This window comes from Rissa tridactyla, chromosome 4, assembly GCF_028500815.1.
Source record: "Rissa tridactyla isolate bRisTri1 chromosome 4, bRisTri1.patW.cur.20221130, whole genome shotgun sequence".
Taxonomy (NCBI): Eukaryota; Metazoa; Chordata; class Aves; order Charadriiformes; family Laridae; genus Rissa; species Rissa tridactyla.
This window is the reverse complement of record NC_071469.1, coordinates 68,401,302-68,422,348: the sequence shown is the minus strand read 5'-3', so window position 1 is coordinate 68,422,348 and position 21,047 is coordinate 68,401,302. Positions and strand designations below refer to the sequence as shown.

The 21,047-nt window shown below is 44.9% G+C and overlaps 1 protein-coding gene across 1 annotated transcript in view; it reads left to right on the top strand.

The window, feature by feature from the left end:
- Nucleotides 1–21,047, top strand: part of MDGA2 (MAM domain containing glycosylphosphatidylinositol anchor 2) — a 365,679-nt gene that overhangs the window by 286,136 nt on the left and 58,496 nt on the right. Inside the window, exon 9 of the mRNA XM_054201390.1 lies at nt 5,439–5,708. Coding sequence (XP_054057365.1) covers nt 5,439–5,708 — 270 coding nt within the window. The remainder of the gene's footprint in view (nt 1–5,438; nt 5,709–21,047) is intronic.

The window sequence follows — 21,047 nt, the reverse complement described above, 5'->3', positions numbered from 1 at the left end:
GCTCTAGATACTGCCAGCTGTTTGCACCATTAGTGAAGACCGAGCTGTTTCCAGAGAAATATCCACAGCAGCTCCAAGATCTCCTTCCTGAAATGCACCGCTTGATTAGGCTCCATTAGACTGGACTTCATTAGGAACTTGGTTTTCCTTTGCACCTGATGAATTAATTACGTGCGTGGTTTTTATTACCCATTTACTCAATAGTGCGGTATTCTTCTGCAGCTGCTCTTAGCCAGATTCCGATGTAAATCCCCAGCGGTGCCCCCAGCATTGCCGTCTGCGGTGCTGCCCGTGGCGGTGAGCAGCACCTGTCTTTGGAGGCCGCACCGACATCTGGTGACATCCCAGGTACCATGAACACAGCAGCTCTTTGCCAGTGTCTCCTCTCTTCAAATTCTTCATGAATATACAGGAAGACCCTCCCATCCACACCTGTGCACCCTAACCCATGGGAACTTGGGGGGGTTTTAAGAGCTTTTGGTGTACCTTGTTATGATTAAAAAAAAAAAGATAAAAAAGAAGGAAAAATGAGCTTTACTGTCAAGTCTACTTGACTGATGGCAATGGGGGCTCCAGGAGAGCAGCTGCTCTGAGCAGCTTTGCCGAGGAAGGCTGCAGAGCTGTATATCAAACGCAAGTGCACAGACTTCCTCTATTTTTTTAGGTTCAGAACAAATGGTATTGGAGGAAGGTAAAACCCATTAAAGTATTTGAATAGACATTATATATGTTATATTGACTCCGTTGAGCTCTACAAGCACGTATCAGACAGAAGACATCCATGCATCTCATTCTGCTATATTTACACATATATATTAATAAATCATTTTTTGTTATAAAAGCACACAAATGCCATTGCCAACAACATAATATGTAATACCTACTTTGTAACCTATAAAACACTTGCTGCTGTGGCCTGGGAGACGAAGTGCTGCCTCTGCTGGAAGTTGAAGAAATGCCACACAATTTTCCTGAGAGTAATCTGCAGAGACTGGGAATGATATATCAGAGGCACAGGCGCAGACACAAAATAAAAAAAAAATAATAAAATTGACTGCCTGGCCCAGGCCTTCATTACCAGGCAGGATACAAATCCTAGCAAGTAGCTTTCCCTCACAGGCAAACATGTCCTCAATAGCTTAGAAAAAGGAGAAAGAAAGAAGAAAGGCTGCCATTTTAAGCCAGAATGACTCTGACTTTCCACTGCGCATCCCCCAGGCAATAAAGTAATTTACAATATGTTTCAATCAGATATTGGAAACAGGGGTTGCTTAAATCATCTCGGCTTTGCTGGCATTTTAAATACGTGGTGGCCGCAGCTGCCCGGTGTGGCATCATTCCCCGGCTGGGAGGGTGCGAGTCCCTCCTCCCACATGGCCCGGTCCATCACGGGCTGGCCTGCAGGCGGCAGTGAGGTCCCCTGCCCACCTCAAGCCTCAGCCCCTTGACGAAATGGTGTTACCTGACCTGATTTATCATTTACTGGCCTTGCTTTCTGTGGTGCAAATCCTGCCCCAAGAGTATTTAAAGGTTATTCCTTCTCCGTAGCTGACATAGGTTGTTGCTAAAATGCCATTCCTATTGGGTGAATCAAATAAGAAGCGTCCAGGAATGCAGCAGAAGCAGAGGCATCAGTTTCTCTTATTTACTGCTGTTGCTAGAGTTGGGAGAGAGAACCAGATTAATTTGCCGAGGCTGGAATGCAAATTGGAGAAAGCAAATCAGAAGGTAAAGTCTCTGCTCAAGGCCACGCAGTCAAATTCACTCAACAGTATGTTTTCTCCTTAACAAATCTTAAAATAAAGCCCAAGATATGATCCACACCATGAAGAGCAGCTGCCTGCTTTAAAACAAACAAGCATCCTTGCTGTCATTTCTCTTGATAGCTAGGGAGCCTGCCTTTTCCATTTTATAATCCTTAAGACATGAATGTACTTAGGCTAAAAAATTCATTAAACATTAATATAAAGCCTGTTTTAACTTCAGACTCTTTGCTTCCCAAAGATAATTGTTTAAGAGAATGAACTGTACTCCCTTTGCGGCTTTTCCATGTATTTTTCAAAAACTAATACTAGAATTATGAAAGATAGGAATAAATATAGCAAAGTAAATTAAATCAAATTGCTAAAGCCTTGGGGAAGAGCTAATGCAAATGAACTAAACACGTATAAGTTCCAAACAGCTCCAGAGTAAGTTTCCTTCTGAGCATCATTACTCTCGGAAGATGCCACAGCACCTTCGCTAGCTGTGAAGCCACTGTCTTGTAAGAACAAAAACCAGAAAAATAAACCGTTAGCTTGGGCTAGTATCATGTATTGTAGTTTTTATCGTCTCTTTCCTTTTCCATTAAGGTTATTACCTGCAAAAGCGCAACTCTGAAATGAGCAACCAAAGTTAATTTTCTTTTTCTGTCACTGGGTATCATCTGTTCATGGATAGATGGAAATTCTGTATTTTAAAGACTATTTTGACCTTAAAGGCAGGGGAAACTTTATTTAAAAGCTATTTATAACGCTGAAGTATCTTATAAGTAAATAAACCAAGGAAAAGAGAAAGAGGGGACTGAATACCGACATATGCTAAAAGTCATTAAAGCGGAGCTGCTGTGGAGAGGGGAACAGAGAATTATTGTTCACTGAATATGATGCATCAAAGGGAAGACAAGTTTTGGATGGTCAAACATTAAATGGGCTTATAAGTAATGGAAGAAAATGATAGCAAAATCATCCATTAAAGGCTATTTAACGCATCACAGAGCTTTCGGAAAGGTCCTGTCCCAAAGCTCCCCTGTGCTCTCCCTCTCCCCCAGGCACACAGGACCAGCGGAGCATGGAGGGTCTCCAGTCACGTGCCGTTTGACCATCCTTATGTTGTATTATTTTATAGGTTAATCTGTGTCCGGCTCAAAGCTGGTGAAATTTTTACCTGGATTTAATAGCATGGTGCTGGCTGTGAGGGTAAAGGCAATAGGGCTGAAGAGGTTATGGATATGGAATTGTTACGGCTGAAATGGAAAGAAAATCTGGAGAGCTTACTTCTCAGGGCAGAGAACTGACTGACAACAGTAAAAGTTTGCAAATTTGATTAGTAATTTCTCTGATATCCACGATGTTTCATGATTTAGAAGGCATTTGGAAAGTATGAACAATTACAAGAGGGTGGTTAGAGGAAAATACGAGAATCCGTGAGAGGCAGATCAGGCTTGACTAGCTGAACAGCTCTCCCTTAGAAGAAACCTGAGATGTGGCACATTTTCCTTCCCAACAGTAACTCTCATCTTTAAGCCAGCAATTCCCTGCAAAGCTACTGCTTTGGGAAACTATCAGTGAAGCAGAATAAGGTGGAGAAATTGTACAGTGAGGGCAGATGAAGACACTATTGGGTTGTGTTGAAAGGGCAAACATCAGGCTGGGGAGAGAGACTAGTGGAATTTCTTTTCTTTTTTTTTTTATTCTTCTTTTTTATCTTCTTTTGTATTTTTGTATTCTGCACCTGGGCACAAAGAATAGTCATGCTGTGATGAAATTTTCTGATGACACAAAATCGGGGGATATTATCAATGGAAAGAAAACGGCTTGCGGCATTGAGGATTTAGGATTTCTGGTCTTTTATTTGCAGCTATCTGTGGCTGCACCGCAATCTATGTACCAGTTCAGGATCTGGCTTCAAAATTATACAAAGCCGTGTGATATTTAATCTACACAGAGGAAAGGTCAGGATGGGATCGATGGGGTTTTGAGTTGGTAGTTTCCACATCATCTCTTCATCAGTCATTTTTGGAGGAATCTCAGCTGGGGGCAATTGTCCTCAGAGTTAATATCTACCATGTCATCGTCCTGTACCACTGAGCCCCGTATCCCCTCTCCGATGCTGCTCACCGCTTCTGCCTCTGCTCGCGTTGCCACCAAATCATGGTAGTTCGCTCCAAGTAATTCCGAACTTGGATCATGACACAAGATAAATGGTGATTATTGTAATGAGCTACCAATACGATAGCTGGGTGTCATGAGCAATGTTGTCTCAATATGATAGTCTCCAAAATTTACCTTAATTTCAAGTAATTAGCTGGATTCTTGTCTAAGCAAGAGATGGTGAGCAGCAGTACATGGCCGAGTACGGTTCCTAATTTACAGGAGCTGAGGGAATCTCTTTACAGCTTCCATTATGTAGGGAATTAAATGTCAAGAGTCTGAAGGTTATTGGTATCTGTGATGGAGATACCAATCAATGAAGAACCTCAGGACAAGATGCTCTTGGAGAGATAATGGTAAAAGAGAGCTCCTTCTGAAAGGAGCACAGTGTGGACTCCGGGAAGATCATTCTCTTGCAGAGCTCGTCAAGGATTTTGTATTTTTATGTTTTATGTCTTTATGTAAGACATAATATGGATGCAAAGATTTCATGCATCTTACTGGCACAGGAGGCTTTCAGGATTTCTTCTTTCTCATGGGCTAAAAAAATGAGCTGTGGTTTTTTTTTTTTAAAGAGCCAGTATGTCTTGTCACTCGCCGTTTTGCATCCAATGGCAAACACGTGCACGTTTTTCCTGCGCGTTACCTGACCCAAATAGCTGTGCTGACAAGAGCCGAGTGCCAGCATTATTCTGTCCAGGTTGCCGTTACTCTTCCGCAATGACTAAGTTATCAAAAGGCGAATGGGAGGGTGAAGTTAAGTTTTTGCATGCGCTGCATGTTGGCTATATTTTATTTATTGTGTATTTTGCTGGAATCAAAAGTGTGTCAGACTTTGTAGCTGCAAATCTAAGTTTTTTAAAACGCAGTTTCATTCAAGATCTGGGAAGGTGGCCTGTTCTGTGCTTACTGGAATATCGAAGCTACCACCTGAGCAGGTAGAAAAGATTAATGTATGATTATATATTTGTTGAAGCCTGAAGACGGCTGCCAGGGTGGGGGTGTGCGTGGGGGTGTCTGTGCTGCTTCCTTGATCCATCTCTTGTCCCACAAAGTTAGATCCCCCACTGAACACAGAATCCCTGCCTCCACTCTCTGCCAGGGTCGTTGCTGCCTTCTGCACTTTGTATAAACTGAGTTGAGGCTTTTATCTCGTTTTTCTCCCCCTTCCTCTTCCAGAAAGTCCCGTGAGTCAGAGTCTGGGGTTCCGCCGTGAGGCTCAGGAGGGCTGAGCCTCCTGAGCTACATGGGATCTCTCGCTGCCTCTCCAGTGATAACATCAGCGAAGCATCACAGTGTCTTTTAAGTACTCAGCAAAAAACCATCAATGAGCAGAATGCAATGCTTTGGGCGTGCACGTTTCTGTTACGAGCTGATCAGTATCTGTCGAAGTTGTATACTTACTGGTATTGAGTTCCCCTCTCGTGGATGCAGTGGCGCTCTGGCCTTTCAGCAGTGGCTGGTTAACTCTGTCCCTCACGCTAATTCCCTCACGAATCTCCTTCCCTCCCTTTCTCTCTCCCGCAGACCCCCCAGCCGTGGAGCCCACCTTCCTGGAGATTCGGCAAGGCCAAGGCCGGAGCATCACCATGAGCTGCCGGGTCCTGCGGGCATATCCCACCCGGGTCCTCACCTACGAGTGGCGCCTGGGCAGCAAGCTGCTACGCACCGGCCAGTTCGACGTGCAGGACTCCACCGAGTACACCGTCAGCAGCCTCTCCCGCGACAGCTACGGCATCTATAACTGCAACATCATCAACGAAGCGGGTGCGGGGCGGTGCAGCTTCCTCGTGACAGGTAGGCTTGGCCATGTCTTGGTGCGCCAAGAGGATGGACTCAGCATGCTGCAGGCTTGCGTGCTATTGGGTAACGCTACTCCTAACGAATCGCCAAAGAAATACATCCTTCGAAGTAGAATCATGGCTTAAGGCATCTGATTTGGATTCTGGGGAGGTTGGTAATAAAATAGGAGATTTAGCTTCTTTCGGTGGTTCAAGGATAAAGATTTTTACGCGCAAAATGTAAATATCCCTTCTCTGCAGGCATCTGTCAGTGGACTTTTGAGAGAGGTCTGAGAGAGTCATCAGGCAGCAAGTTTCTTCTAGTTGAAGTTTGCAATAAGGCTTGAATTTCTTTTTCTCTTTTGGTTGCTCAGCAAGCTCAGAGACCGGGGTGGGCAGATCACAGTCTCAAGGAACTTCAAGCTGCCCGGGTACAAAGGGGTGTTGAAATTTGTTCCTTTTCTCAAAAAGCAAAGGGTTTTGTGAAGTTCGTACACAAGATCACAGATCCAGGGAGGACGTGCAAGCCCTGCCATGATCTACCCATGCTGTGTAATTAATGCACTGGATTGAGACAAACTTCACATGCCTTTTGTCTTTCGTATCTTGGTTCTGAATGTTAAACGGGGCGTTTAGACATGCAAGTCTTGATTCTTCCTCTACTGGAAACTAGTTACCATGACTGGAAGACTCAGATGCCTGATCCTGCAACACCCTGTCCCCATAGCAGATGTGCCCAAGATGAAGTCCTCTGGTCGCTGGAGTACGTCAGCTGTAGGCTCCCCATCTCTCTAGGCTGGTTGTCCAGGCACTTTTTAGAATCACTGGAGAGAAAAAAGCATCTCTATTAAGTGAACTGTCTCCTCCCAAGGTCTGCGGTGTGCCAGGAACCCCCCTGTTCCTCTGCACCAGCTGAGAGGGGTGTCCAACCACCCACCCTGCGTGGGCTCTCCCTGGAGGACAGCATGAGCAGCCCCAGCCTCCCTAAGGACATGGGAGCAGTAGCCCCATTTCAGCCCCAAATCCCTCCTATCAGCTGCTTGAAAAGGAATCATGGGAAAAAAAAAACCACAACAAAAAAGAAATTCAGAATATGTAGAGGAGAGCTGTCTTAGAAGGAAAAATCTCCCATTGTAGTTGGGATTTTACTCTTGTTTACCGACTTGGCTCCAGCTACGATCGTATCTAAACGAGATTTTGCTTTTGGGGTTGCTGGCAGCTCCCTGGGCCCTGCCATTGTTTGGGAAAATGGGCATTGTTATCAGCTTCACTGCTGCCAGCAGAGAGGGCATGGATGAGCTGCAGAGCGTTTCTCAGGGACCCTGCTGTGCCCAAGTCCTGGGTACCAGGGTAGACCCTTTATTCTCGTGGGAATAAAGGAAACAGTTTGATTCAGCTCCCCAGTCTTTTTCATTAAAATTTGTTTTTTATAGGAAATTACGTGGGCCTGCTTTCCTGTGGATAGGTTTTTTTTTCCTCTTTTGGACCCGGTGGAACGGCATCTCGTTGGCAGGGATTTCAGGGGACCAGCGGCGCACGGTACAAAGTGGTGGGAAGGTAGCGAGCACCCCGGTGACTGATGGCTCCGCTTCTCACAAAATGTAATCAAGCCTGTGGCTGACTTCATCCTTCAGAGCCCGCGCGGAGTTATTTTCACAGCCACCGACTTCTCCAGATCTTTGGAGTTTAATCCAAAAGGTGGCTCCGAAGGGAACCAGAGAAACAGTCTTTTTCCTCAAATGAGTAAATGCAGTTCAATTTACTGTTCATCACACTTTGGACCCGAGACTGTGGAAACCTATTCGAAGGCAATTATTTTGCCAAGACTGGGGCAATCTGAGTGGCTTTCTGTGATTTATTACCATGCCAAAGAAAGACACATAACTGAAAATTAGTACTAAAATGGTTTTATGATATACTCTGCCTTGCATCTTTCCACGTGCCTTGCTCATTTTTAGTTCATAGCGTTATGCGAATTTTTGCTGTGTGGTTGGGTTAAGGATGCTGAAAAGTAACACTTGGACTTTGGTGCTTTCCTCATTCTGTTAAAGTTAAAACTGATGTGTTTATTAAATACATTCTTTGATACACGGAGTTGAAACTGCTCTCAGGAAAGAGCAGCAGCCGTATTCTGGTCCCAAGTCTTATCAGGACAGATGAAGTTAAAGCACTGGGGGACTGAAAATGTGTAGAAGACAAATGACAAAGTGGTTAAAAAGGAGGTTTACATTTCACCGGGAATGTGAATACAGAAAAGAAATGGGTCACTTCTAAGACACACGCAGGGAGAAAAAAGCCAAATAAATAACCCGGTGGCAGGAACGTGGTTACAGTGGAGAGCTTTTCCTTTGGGTGGAATAATGGGAGTTGTTGTAGCCCATCTTTAGCTGGTTTTATTTCCAGGTTTTCATGTAGTAACAGTGTGCTGCAGTGCTCACGTTGCAGGGGCTGCAGAGAAGCATTGGTATGCTAAGAGAAAGGTTTTCAGTACAGTATTAAAAGCAGCCTGGATGAAAAGATTTATACTGGCCCTAGAGTTTGCAAACCCTGTTTTTACTGCATTTGTATTTCGAGCCAGATTTGAGAAGATGACGGCAAAATAAATCACGTGTGGAAAAGGGGGTTGATTTATATCAGGTGGGCCAATCTGAGGCAGATTTAACCTGCTACTGTCTTAAAAAATAAATAAGAACATACAAGCAAAATTGTATTTGTGGGAAAGCAAAGTTGAGTTCATGCTGTTTCCAGCTTCACTATCTATATATTTTATTCAGCGGTTGATAGCGCACATCGTACCCAAAGAGCACCAAAAAGAACATTTCAGGCAGTGTGTCATTAAAAACCCTGCCAGGGCTGGAAGCAAGTAGAAAAAAGTAAAAATACTATAGTAGATGCGCAAAACATCATGAATGGCGCAGAAGGCTCCATGCAGGCAGCGGAAGGATTTGGGTGCTGGAGAAAGGCCGGGTGAGCGCGGGGGAGGTCCCACTCCCTTGAGAGGATGCTGCTCCTCGAGGGGCAGACCCGGAGGCTTCCCTGGGTCGCATCCTGGCTCCTGCCAGCCCAGGACATCCTGGGGACACCTTTTTCACAGCCACTTGGGTCTCTTCAAGGCAGGGGAGGTTGAACTCGGTATTTTCTAAGTTCCCAGCGTGCAAGAGATTGATCCAGCAAGCCTTTGCATTGCTGTCAGGAGGGCTGGTGCTGCAGCAGGGGTTGCTCAGCAATATTCTGTGAACCTGGGGAGCTGTTTAGGGTTAAGATTACCCATAATGGGGGTACCTGGCAAGTCTCGGCATACCGCTACATCTTCAGTGGCTTATAACTTGGGCGAGCTTTAACTACTTGCGCTGAAATTTGCTGTGCTGGTGGCTGCCTTGGGATGAATCTTTCTCAAAAGCTGCCATCCAAAGAGGTCTTCTGTAAATAAGGGAAAATGATATTTTCTTTCATCCCCATTAAATGCTTCAATTTAATCAATACGGTTAAAAGGGCCAGATACACATCCTTGCATGAGTCCTTGCTTAAGTCACACCATAAAATTTGTCTGTCCGTAGTTTATGGGGCTGGCTCGACAATGCTATATGTAATTTGTGAGATACTATTTAAATTAGTAATCATAACACCGGGTAGTACTAAACAAAGCTACTAATGACATTAGGTTGATGCAGTTACCAACTAATTTCTGATCCACCATTGAGCAGCGATGGGTTTGAATATTGGGTTTGTGTCATTCTGTTTTGTGGAATTTTTTCACCGTAAAATATTGCATTCATTAACGAGCCAATCTTTCATTATTTACTTATTCAGTCTTGCGTCATACTTTCAGTGCTTCTGGCCAAGAGCAACATCAAGCCAATCAACTCGTAATTATGTAGGCTATAATTGCTAGCTACCAGCATGACCACAGCTTTGCCTTTCTTTGGAGCTTCACTGGTGTTACTGAATTAAAGACAGTGCCGAGCAAACCTGGGGGCATGGACGTACCCACCGTGTCCGTGGTCTAGCTGGGGGTGTCCACTCAGCCTGCTGGCGGATCTCCCATCTCCTGCCTTCTGTTCCCCAATGCCTTAGGAAACTGGAATTTCAGGAGCCAGAATCATCCCTTATGTATGATCCCAGCACCCATCCCCGGTAGGAGCTGTGGGATTCCTCATGTAGCCTTGCGTGAACGTCCTCGCTGGAAACCTGTTCAGCAATTTCTGCCTCAGTGTTTCTTCTTCACCCTTGGCTCCCTACGCGGTATCGCTGTGGTCTGTGCAGCATCGAGCTGAAATCGTATCACAGTCAGCATCCAGCCTCTTGTGAAAGCCAGGATGCTTTTCCCACAAGAGCATGATCTTAAAATAAATTGCAGGCACTTGAAATTGCAGGGTATTGGGTTCTTCTCCATGACCCCGTTAGCTGAATTGAACAGTGTTCTGCCGTTTAAAGTTTTATAGCTTTGCTAATCCTTTTTATTAGGGAAGGCCTTTTGCACTGAACTAAGGGCCAGAAGTGTGTATTGTTTGTAGCTTCCCACTTTAATTTTTTTCTTTGAAACTCTATGGGATCCATGGAAAGCAACAAGCAAAAATCCTATTTTAGAAAACTTGTTTGGAAACAGACTCATTGTCCTCTTTTGACCTGCACAGTCCCAAAAAGGCAGGATTTTGCCAGTGAACTATTTTCACTTTATACTGGGGGTTTTGTCAATTGTGAAGGCAACTTCCCAAGCAAGTAACTCCGTGCAATTTTCAGTGGCTGAACTGTCTGTGTGCTGGCTGGAAGACATGGCAATGCCTCTAATATCAGCTCTGTTCCTCACGGTGTGGTTACCCATCGCGGAGTGATAGACCAGCACCGGGACTGCTGGGGGGGCGGGCGGGAGCCATGTGCTCTTCACAAATGCTTCAAATTCAGCAGTCTTCCTCTCCATTTTCCAGGAATGTGTAGCTGTTGTGACACCAGAGTCATTGCAACTGGGTATTCCCTAGCGGTGGCTAAGGGATGCCGGGTGTTACTGAAGCCTTGCTCGCAATAGTTCCTTGGGTTTTTTTTCTAAATCCACTTGTTTCTCCTCGTGGCTCAAGCTGGTAACTGCCGGCAGTTGTTTTGGGCTTTGGGTTGTCTGTGTGAGTTTGGTGTCTTGGTTGACCGGTCGGGTTTTTTGACAATAGCTCTCAATTGAGTACAATGACGTGGACACATTAGCAAAGCTCATTGCCGAATGTGGCAGTGGAAACATAGGGATCAAGAGTAATCTACCGATCTAAAATATTTCAGGAGAATAATCTTCCTAAGCTAATGTAAGATTAACCGGTGAGTTGAAAACAATCATTTGCTTTCGATATCGGTGAGATGTATGCCAGCACAGTCTAAATGAATATTGTCATTACTTTGGTAGGTTTTAAAGCTATAAGAGACCATCCTGTCTTTCCTGTAGCACCAGCTCTTCACGCACTCTCAGTTTAAGGGGGCTGTCTAGGGAACTCGGTAATCATAACTTAGGAGCAAAACCCAGTGCCTGGCAAAAATACCAAAAAGTAAGATTTTTGACCCATTTGAGGTGTATGCCAATTCATTTTATGCTCATTGCTAAACAAAAATACAACCCAGAACTTGAGCAAACACCCGTGGCCTGAGCGTTCCTCCTAACACCGCAGCGTTCAGCGATTAGCGCTGTAATTGCTGTCCTCCCCCCACCCAAAGGACAGCTTCTGCCGAACAAACCTACGAGCCTCAAAAGTGCGCAAGTGGGGAGTAATAATATGATTTTATGCTCTAATTCTTTGTCTGGAGAGCCTTGCAGTAATCACGCATGTTATTTTACCAGCGTATGAACCTGGGTAAAATGGGCCTTGCTAGCCAATAGCCTCCGGCCAGTGGCCAAAGCCTTACCTGCCCCTGTTTGAGGCCAGTGGCTGTGCTCCTGCAGGCGAGCTCCTTGGCTCTTACCTTGGAGACTTTGGAGGAAAATACATTGCTTGTCGATATGAAGAGGTTCAGTTTTGCCAAATGGGCTTCAAAGCTTCCCAAGTGAGGAGAGGGCAGGATTCCTGCTCCGTTCCCTGCATCCTCCACGGTGGATGCACCTGCCCATGCTGAAAATACCCAACCCCTCAAATCATGGACTGCTGCCCGGTCGTGACTTAAAGGCAGGCGCCTTCTCAAAATCTCATCAGGCTCAAGAATCAGATGACAATAATTTCACATACTGAGGGGCCTGTCCCTCGCCCTCTCTCATTAATAGGAACATTTCCAGTTATAGCTTTTAGGCTTAAAGCTGTGTTTTTCTCTCTCCTGCTGATGTCCTTAATGAATATACAGGGACATTGACTGCATCGCTGGCCATCCTGGACCAATTAACACAAGGTGCTGGTGAAAAATGAAATCTGGAAAAATATTTTTCCTCTTTCCGTTCTACACTGTGAAATGTTTCTATATGTTTCTGGGACAAAAAAAATTGTGTGGTTCAATCAGTAGTGTCCTTGTAATTTTAAAAATCAAAGCCGAAGGTAATGACAGTCACAGGCGTGTCACTGGGGCAGGTTAGGGACAGCTGTTGGTATTTTAGGAAGCTTATATGGGAAAGGCAAGTGCTGTAGTGGAAATACAGACATTTTCTTTTCTTCGAATAAATCAAATATTCTCCTTGGTAGATACACTCCTGTTTCTCTTATACACATTTCCCTCAGTGGGAATTAAGGAATTATATTTGCTTTGTTCTTTCAAATATTTATCTTTTGCTTTTAATATGTGACATTTTTCCTCCAAACCGCTTACTGTCGGTATTTTTGGCGGGGTAAAGCCCTGGTTCGACTGAAGTCTAAAGAGAACAGATCCACTTTGGTGAATTCAAAATTTGTCGTGTGGAGTCAGCACCAGAGGGCTTGAGGGTCGGTGGTTTTAAATCTTCCCGGTTTATGCTGTCTGCTTCTCGAATACTGTGGTATCTCCCCGATGCCTCCTTGCATCCATCCTCCGTTGGAGCAAATCTCCGCACGGGCGTGCAGGAGCCCTGCAGCAATGCGCTCGTGCCCGTTAGCCAGCTGCCATTAATTTTTAATCTGAAGATCCTCTCTTCAGTGTTATTATTCCTCTTTGTTTATTTCAGCTGCCTTTTTTTTTTTTTTCCTCTCGAGTTTGTTTTTTGCCATTTTATCATCTTAACGCAGAGCAGGGGTTGTTTTTGCGGTTGGGAGCCCAGGGGGCAGCTGCCAGAGGGCAGCGCAGAGCGGGTGTTCCCCAGCCTCCTCCCACGTTACAAGAAAATTCAATTTAGCCATTTTCTTCCTGAAAGTATTTCTTAGGCACTTTACATCCTTTCCCTCCAGCTTAAGCCAAATTTAGCACTTGAACAATGGGAGAGACAGAGGGATGAAGAGGGGATGGGGGCTGCGGGAGGTTGTCCCCTTGTCTCCTCGCTCCCACCCGTCTCGTCCTCTCCCGTCTCCGCTCTGTTCTCCCACACACCGCCCACGCTGGATTCAGAGCACGGAAAAAAAAGTCACATGAGGTCAAAGAATGTCCACACAAATATACCAACAAGTACACAAAAATATCTTTTAAAATAGCTGTCTTGCGCTGTCAAGACTTGGATGCTCCTGTCCTTCTGTGTTCCCTTGCAGTTCTGTGCTCCATCTGCTCCCTGTCCCCAAATCCCCTATTTTACTTTCTTTGAGTGTTAGGCAAATTATTTATTTTTTTAATTCATTTTCTTGTCATAAAGATTACTTTAAGTGATACAATTTAGTATCACTCAATAACATCCAGATTGTCTTGGAGCATATATGCGTTGTCTGAGGACGTTTCTGAAACCAAAGCGGTGCTTGGACTCTCTGCCTGAATTTGTGCAGGTCATTGGTGACCGGCTGCTGGCTCCGCACCGTGGAGCACTAACCTACTTATAGCCTTTAGATACTTCATCTGCCTCGAGATTAGCCATGACATTTTCCTGAACCGCTGAGATACTTCTGGTAGTTTGGCCCTGGGTCACTCGGCGGCGCATTCCCGTCTGACAGCAGGCACTCGCATACTTCGCTTTAATGGCCAATTTTCTGATGGTTATCCTTTTGAAATCTGCTGGAGTGCAAGGCTGAGACCGAGGTCCGGTTCCCCTTCCTCTTTATCTTCTTCTCTTGGGTAGTGTTACTGAGAGCCTTGGATTGAATTTTCATCTCCTTGCTGCTGATTTACAGCCTGAACAAAGATGCTATCGCAGTGATGTCTGTTTTTGAAAATTGCTTTAAAACCATGCAAAAATGGAGAACAGTGCCTTTTTTTTTCTTTTTTTTTTTCCTTTTCCTTTTTTTTTTTTTTAAAACAATTCAATGCAAGACCAGCTGTCTGTCTTTTGCTGTTGTCAGCAAGTGCAGAGCCTGTGGTCGTCAGTGGGATGCGCTGGTGCTCGGCAGCACGGAGAAGTGAAGGCATGCAGTGATGCTGTCTGGTTCAGCCCAGCTCTTCCTCCCGAGCGGGACTCCCTGGAAGGAACTGGTGTGATGCTGGTTTGGAGATGCCCCCGTGCTCTTTTGGGCCTCTCGTGAGGTGGCTGAGCTGTAGGGATCCTCTGTAGGGATTGTGTTGCTGCCCGCATCTTTTGTTCAGCTGAGGATCGCACCGTAACGATCGCGTCTGATTGTCAGCCTGGATTTGGATGTATCTGCTCCCCAGAAAGTAAATGCACTTTTAGTAATATCGTAGTAACAGAGGGACAAGTTCCTCCATGTGCCTTACTGGAGAGGAGATTCCTGCCTGCAAGCCGGTGGTCTACCTGAGCTGCCTTCGGTGTGGCCAGGACAGCTCACGGCAAGATGATGGAGGCACAGTCTCTCCACCCAACCAAACCCCGAGCGTTTGTACCGCTCCCTGTTCAATGCGATTCCTTCTTAAACGCTGCAATTACGCTGCCGTTGCCCATGCGTGCTGTGTTCTTGAGAAAGTCAAGTTCCAGCACACTGCAGAAATTTGGGGTCTGTCACTGCGGCGTTATCAGCTCCCCATCATTGTGTGATGGGGGAACTGATGTCTAGGTTAGAGGAAAAGGTTCAGGGTCAGATGCTGAGTTATTCAGCATCCCTGGACTGGCATTTCCTTTTTTTGGGGTGTAGCAGCTAGATTTTCAGGCATGAAAATGGCCCAGATTTTCTTCCCTTTTTCCTCACAGTGACACAGTTGTGTTTTGAAAAATGCTAAAAGCCAATGCTGCTTTGTTTTGATGTTTTAATACGTGACAGTGAGGGGAGCTTTACTGACAGCTCACCTGTATTTAGCAGTGCCACTTTCTCCAGAAAACAGAATTAAAAATCAAATCTGATTTAAAAAAAAAAAAAAATTAAAAAATGAAAACCTTCTGTGCTGTTCTTCTGGAGAAAATGCTGTGTTAGTATAGCTAGAGAATCTTTCTTCTTCTTTGAAGAGTAAAAGTAAATGAGTGTGTTGCCAAGAACCTAACTCATAGCTGATCTCTCAAATACATTAATTAGGTCAATAACTTCAGGTAGTCTCAAAATGCGAAATAAAAAGGAAGGATTTGGGGCAGAGCACGGCCCCTTCTCCTCAGCACAGATCAAGGCAAAGGCCTTTTCTGCGTCCCACGGGCTGCCTTTGCGAAGGAGCTGGCAGCACAGCCCTGCAGTTTGGGTGCAGCGTGGTTAAATGATCCAGGTTGTCCAGAAGGTGAGGGGGTTTTGCAGGTGAACTGCAGGAACATGTTTTTTCATTTGTTTTCCAGAGTTTGCACAAATTTCCAGAGTGCCTGGAGTTAAAAAGAACTGCCACGTTTGGTCACGATGTAATTCATGCCTTCACCAAAACCTGCTGTTATTTATTCTGTTTTATTATTAGCAGTGGGGTAGTATCTGCTTTGTGCGTTTCACACTTGTACAAGAAGGAATATTCACTGTCCTGAAAAACTTAAAATATTAACAAAAGAGAATATTTTTTTTTTGTTTAAATAAACCAAGCAAATCCTTATATGGCACATAACGTAAACGGCTTTTTAACACAGAATGAGAAAGAAACGGGAACCTTCATAGATGAAGTCAGAGAGGTTAAACCCAGTAAAATGGAGTACGTTTTTTGACAAATTGCCAAGTTCAAAGAAAATCTAATCAAACATCAAAACAGCTTCTTTAGTGCAGTAAAACATAGGGGTTTTTCCTCAACTGCAGAACTCATGTTTGTGCTGATCTAAATAATTTATACGAATCCAGAAATTAGGTCCAATTAAATCTTTTGAAACAAGGTTATTTTTTCCCTCAAATCAATTTTGTGGCTCGTCAGAATCTACGTGTGCTCTGGGAGAGCCCTCTGGATGCAGGACTGGTGCATTCTGGGGCAGAGGACTGGACGAGTGGCATAGTTATTTGTTAAATCAGCCTGAAAATACAGAAAAAGATTGAGGTTTAAAAATAGCTAAATAAAATGATGAGGGAGATCCAGGGCGATCAACAGGTTCATGTCCTCGTTTTAGGAAGGACGTGGCCGTGGAACGCATCCGCCATGGGAAGCGGAACGGCGATAGAGGGAGGTTGAGCACGCTCTAACATCTCTGTTGCTTTAGAAGTTCAAAGACCATATACAAAAGAGAACAGAAAATCAGCAGGAGAGGATGACACCTTCTCCAGCCTCATCCTACCCCTGTAATCATTTAGGAGAACCACAAAGAAGATGCCAAATCTTGCTGTCCCCAAAGCCCTGCACAATGCTGGGGGCATTTGCTTCTTCTCCCTCCCAATTTTTCCACTGCCTTTCAAATTGGAGGTCATGCTGTACAGATTTCTCGAGGCAGCTCCCAGTGCTTCGCAGCTGAGGGGTATTTTAGATTTACCAAAACTTGCTCAAACTGTTAACGGTTTCATTGAAGCAAGATGGGAGGGACGTCCCCGTTCCGTCTCATGGCAGGGTCCGAGCAGCCTTGAAGTCTGTTGGCTTTTGGTCCCAGCCCAATTCCTTACAAAATCATCCCAAAAAGGAAACAAGATTGTTTAAAAGATCTGAACTAAACTTTTTAATATATATATAGCAAAAATTATATAAAGTTATTATGTGTACGCTGAAGATTTTTTGCTTTTTTTACCCCAGTATAACAAAATCATGTAAAATGATTCTAAACCTGTGACAGATTATAATCAATCAATGTAAGAGATTATCGCGGTAGAAGAGAACTTTTGGGGCACTAAGCAAGTAGTGATAAAACACCTTCAGACCTTGGTACGTCCCAGTGTAGACACATCATAAGCCATAATTCATGGACTATTGATAAGACTATTTTCTGACCAAAGAAAAGGTTTACGTCCTTTCCTAAACTGTCTTCAGCATGTTTTTTACAGTTAGAAATTGAGAATTAGTTAAAAAAATGCACTTATGTATGTGTCAGGGTTGGCTAGAGGAGCAGTGCTGGTTTTCAAGGCACCAACTGCCAAAACTGACTGTACCATTTCAGAGTCTGGGCAACTCAAACACAATTTTACATGCGTGAAATGGGAACAGTACAGAGTGACACGGAAACGTGGCAAGAAAGAGAGAGAATGGGGGGAAAAAAAAAATGTGAGAAAGGAATTAAGTTGGAGATTCATGACCTAAAATCCCATTTGAAACCATGTTTCACCTTTGGATAATGCACTTTACTTTTCTTGAATAATGTGGCCAAACTCATGAGCATTGCTACAGCCCTGATGTTGCAGTGGAATAACAGTCACTTTAAATTAATTAAACTCCTCCGAGACCTTTTGTCCACACTGTGTCATTGACTTCTTTGCTGTAGCAAGACTCAAGACCCCTTTGACAGTCGTGTGTTTTATTGAATCCTGAGCTCTGATCTCAGGGATACGCTCCTGCCTGTCATCCGGAGCACAAACCAGCCCTACCCCTTCTCCCGTTGCTTGTGTTTGACGAGAAAAATAATCTGTGTAAATTAGCCAACGCGCTTTAGCATTAGCAAGAACAGCCAAATACTTGAAGACATTTTTCAGCGACGTGACTCTGTCTCGTAGGCCGTGTCGTGAGTAGTTACTGGATGGGGCTGCCTCGCTGGCAGATGTCCTTTGAGCGTAGCTAAACCTCTGAAGAGTCAGGAGCACAGATGGAAGCCAGCAATTCAGATTTAAATTATCTGCGCATACAGAAAGTTTAAGTAGCATATTTTTTTCCTCCCCACCCCCCCCCCCCCCCCGCCTGGTTCTTAAATTGCGTAGCCATTTTGAGAAATCATCATTTCGTGATGGATTACAGCAGATTATCCTTAATTTTAAGCCTAGACTGCCTTTTTTTGGAGCCTCGTTCCCTGAGCACAGGACTTCTGATGCCCGGCCCAGGCTTTCAGGCTTTCACACCTCCTCTGCATCATCTCACTGCACCTCGGTGGGGACATGTCCTTACACGTGCCCCAAACTGGATTGTTTCTTCACAATCCTCCCATTTTGGAGGGAATTGAGAGATTACACATTCAAGCCATTTACATTATTTGCCTTTTCATCTTTTTTTATGCCGCTGTGTGCAGACATGTTCATAACTGCTGTTCTACGCAGGGGTTTTGCCTGCATGCAAATGGCTGATAATTGTCCGGGACTGCTCACACTGAAGACGTGGGTGCCTGGATAAAGCAGGAGTGCGCAGGGCAGCAGCAGGTAAGGGCAGAGGCAGCATCAGAAGCCGGCAAAGCCCTTGATTTCTGTAGGCGAGTTTCTGAGCACAGCCGGGATAGTTGATCCCCATCTGACCTGTTTCTTCAGGGTTTTTTTTACTGGTTGTTGTGTTAAAATGGGCATCTGTGCTGGTGTGGGGTCTGTGGAGTTTGCCGCGTTCACAAGAGATGTTCCCAGTTGCTCCTGGGATGCTTTGCAAGTCTGGTGGCATTGGGAATATCAGCGTCTTGATTGACGGTGGTGAAAAACTATCTTGGGGAAGTTGAGGGAAGAAATAACTAGGTGTTTAACATCACTGATAGCTCAGTATGTTGTTTTCCGTTTTCTCAGCACAAATATATACCATGGTCTGGGTCCTTCCGGCCTGGTGGAAAAAGCTCTCGGTTTTTTTGAGGAACTGTGAGTTTGAGGTAGAGCCTCAAGGGCCTGAGTGGAGCTGAGGCTCCTCTAGCACCCACAGCCTGTTAGGTTTAAATATGGAGAGAGCTGGTAGAGCGAGTGATTTGAATTACTGTTAGAATTAATTTATTTCTTTATGAAAACAACCATACAAACTACCTGTAAATCCTTGCTGTCTGTAGCAGTGTTTCTCTAAGGAAGATTTGATTACAAGCTGACTATAAGTTATTAGCTATAAGTTATTAGCTTTCCAGTAAGTCTAAATGAATGTTACAGGCTATAAACCGACTATATAAATTACAGTCTCTCATGTAAAGCTTAATGATGGTTGCAGTAACATTAATATCTTTCCCAAGGACAGGAGAAAATTTCTTACTCTGTCACTGATTACAATAGTCTCATATCCCAATTTCATGTCTCGAGTCAAACTGGCAGTGTGTTATTTTTATTTTTTTTTGCCCCCCCCCCTAGTTTCTTTGGTCTGAAACTCAAAGTGCTTCCCTGTGCATCTTGTTCCCTTGCGAGCATCATCTCGTGGTAGAACCGCTTCCCGTGGAAATTGCATCATGGAGGCTGGAGTTGGGCATGGACCGTCTCTTCCTCCGGGAAAAGCAGCACACGTCCTCTTCAGGTGTGGTTTGGTTTGGCTTTTGTCTCTTGCAGACTGTTTGCCCTTCATGAGCAGGACACATCTGTCCCCACATCTGTGTCTTCCCCCGGTTTGGGAGCAGCAGCCCTTCGTAGTCCCAGCTGCAGCGGGAGCTCTGATGCATTCTCAAACCTTAGGAATGAGAAGTTAGACTCTATCTTAGCTAAATGTTAACTAGTCAATGCTTACCTTAGTTCAGAAACACATGCACAATGTGTCAGAATAAATAATTTATCTCCCCACTTGTTTAAATATTTGTCAAGTTTGCCAATCTAGGGCCAGTCGTGGATGGCTGGGAACTCTAGGAAGTCAAAAGACCATATGTCACCTATATTCTAACCTGCGTGGTCTTAAAATTTCTACTTAAGTATCACCACCATTTAAAAAATTATTTTTCACTCATCTGCTAGGCACAGTAGGTATTTGGTTTTAATTAAAGACCTTGGAGGCCGTGGAGATTACAACAGTGCTACTGAGCCCGGAGCGTCTCTTAAAAACGTACAACAGGAAAGACCATTTCCGAAGCAGGCAGAGTATTGATGGTGTTTTGTTTGCCGCTGAACTCGCTCCTGCTGGTGGGGAATTTGAACAAAGAGGAGCTTTGCCAGCCCCCTCGGAAGCAGATTGCCGCCCTACCCCAGACGCCTGAGCAGGACGGTTTAAACTGCGGGCGGGCGGTGAAATATGAAAGGCAGTTCTTACTGTGTTAACAGGGGTTTTTTCACCAATCTCCTGGTCCAAAGCCCAGTAAAGGCAGTGGACTCTGAGCCAGAGGCTGCCTTCTTGAGAGTAAATTCCCAAACTTGGCAGAGTTTTAAAATTTGGGATATTTACTTCTCACAGGTCATCAGTGGAGCAGGCAGTGCCAAATGTGACATTTTAGCAAAGGTGACAAGGTGTTATTACTGGATTTAACCATGCTTTTCCTGTCATCTAGTAAGAAGAGAAAAATGAAGTTAATTAATTCCATCCTGAGGCTGAAGTGTCTAATTTGAGGAGTGGAAGGAGGGGTTACCTGAGGTTTTCCCTGTACTTCAGACTTACTCGTTTTTAATGCAAGTCTGCCCTAGGGGAAGAAGGAAAATAAAGTTAGTTCACCCAAAAAAAGGAAAGGATTGTGAATGCAGCAGTGGATTGCACCACTTGAGAAACTACTACTTGCACATACTTGGGTTTCGTTGTGTTTCTGCGTGCTGCTGCTTGAAAGCCGTGAAAGGACCTGCTGAGCCTGGCCTGCTTCTCCCTTTGCCGTGCCATACGAGGGAAATCACAGCACTGAGCCAGGTCTTGGGCATGTATTGCCAGCAGTGACTGGTCCCTCCTGCTCGGCATGAGCCCAGAGCAGAGGCACTGCCGTCTCCTGCTTCCCCGTCTGCTGGCAAGCGGTGCCGTAGGTGGCTTCCCATTCCCAGGCGGACGGGAAACCACTGTTTCTCAGGCACTGGTGGATGTGGCCTCCAGGAACATGTCTAAACGTCTGATGTCCTTTTGGCCTCCGTGGTTTGCAGAGTTTCGGGCTACTGGAGTGTGGTCCCAGGTGAAGCGGGTGAGCTGCAGCCAGACGTCCTCAAGCACAGCATCGCTGCTGCCTCTCTGCTCCTCCACTGTGTCCCAGGCTGCTTCAGAGTAGCCTCTGGAGGCTGAAAGTTAAGAGTAAACTCATGCCTTCTTGTTGAAG